This window comes from Pterocles gutturalis, unplaced genomic scaffold (genome assembly GCF_000699245.1).
Source record: "Pterocles gutturalis isolate BGI_N339 unplaced genomic scaffold, ASM69924v1 scaffold30563, whole genome shotgun sequence".
NCBI lineage: Eukaryota > Metazoa > Chordata > Aves > Pterocliformes > Pteroclidae > Pterocles > Pterocles gutturalis.
The window spans coordinates 3682-3954 of record NW_010118979.1 but is presented as its reverse complement, the minus strand read 5'-3'; the positions used below and the strand labels follow the sequence as shown (position 1 = coordinate 3954).

General features: G+C 65.6%; 1 protein-coding gene across 1 annotated transcript in view; it reads left to right on the top strand.

Annotated features, from left to right (window-relative positions):
• The window catches only part of PSMC3IP (PSMC3 interacting protein), a gene marked incomplete at its 5' end in the record, with an annotated part of 1723 nt that overhangs the window by 271 nt on the left and 1179 nt on the right, over positions 1-273 (top strand). The window contains one exon of the mRNA XM_010076421.1: positions 4-80. Coding sequence (XP_010074723.1) covers positions 4-80 — 77 coding nt within the window. The remainder of the gene's footprint in view (positions 1-3; positions 81-273) is intronic.

The following is a 273-nucleotide window of genomic DNA, read 5'->3' as shown; positions in this document are numbered from 1 at the left end:
TGTTTCACCCACCTCACCGTTTGCAGGTCTGCAGCGAGCAAAAGCTGTACTGCAAGGAGTGGCGCAGGAGGAAGCGAATGGTAAGTTGTGCCACCAAGGGGACAGCACCAGGGTGGCGGCAGGGCTGTGACAGTCCCGCGGTGACACTGGCACTCTGGTGGGGACACACGGTCTGTAGCACATTCCTGCCCCCACAGTGCGGCGTGAGGAGACCTCGGGCGACGCTGTGGCCGTGGAGCAGGGCGTGCTGGGCCGGCCGCCGCTGGGGGCACA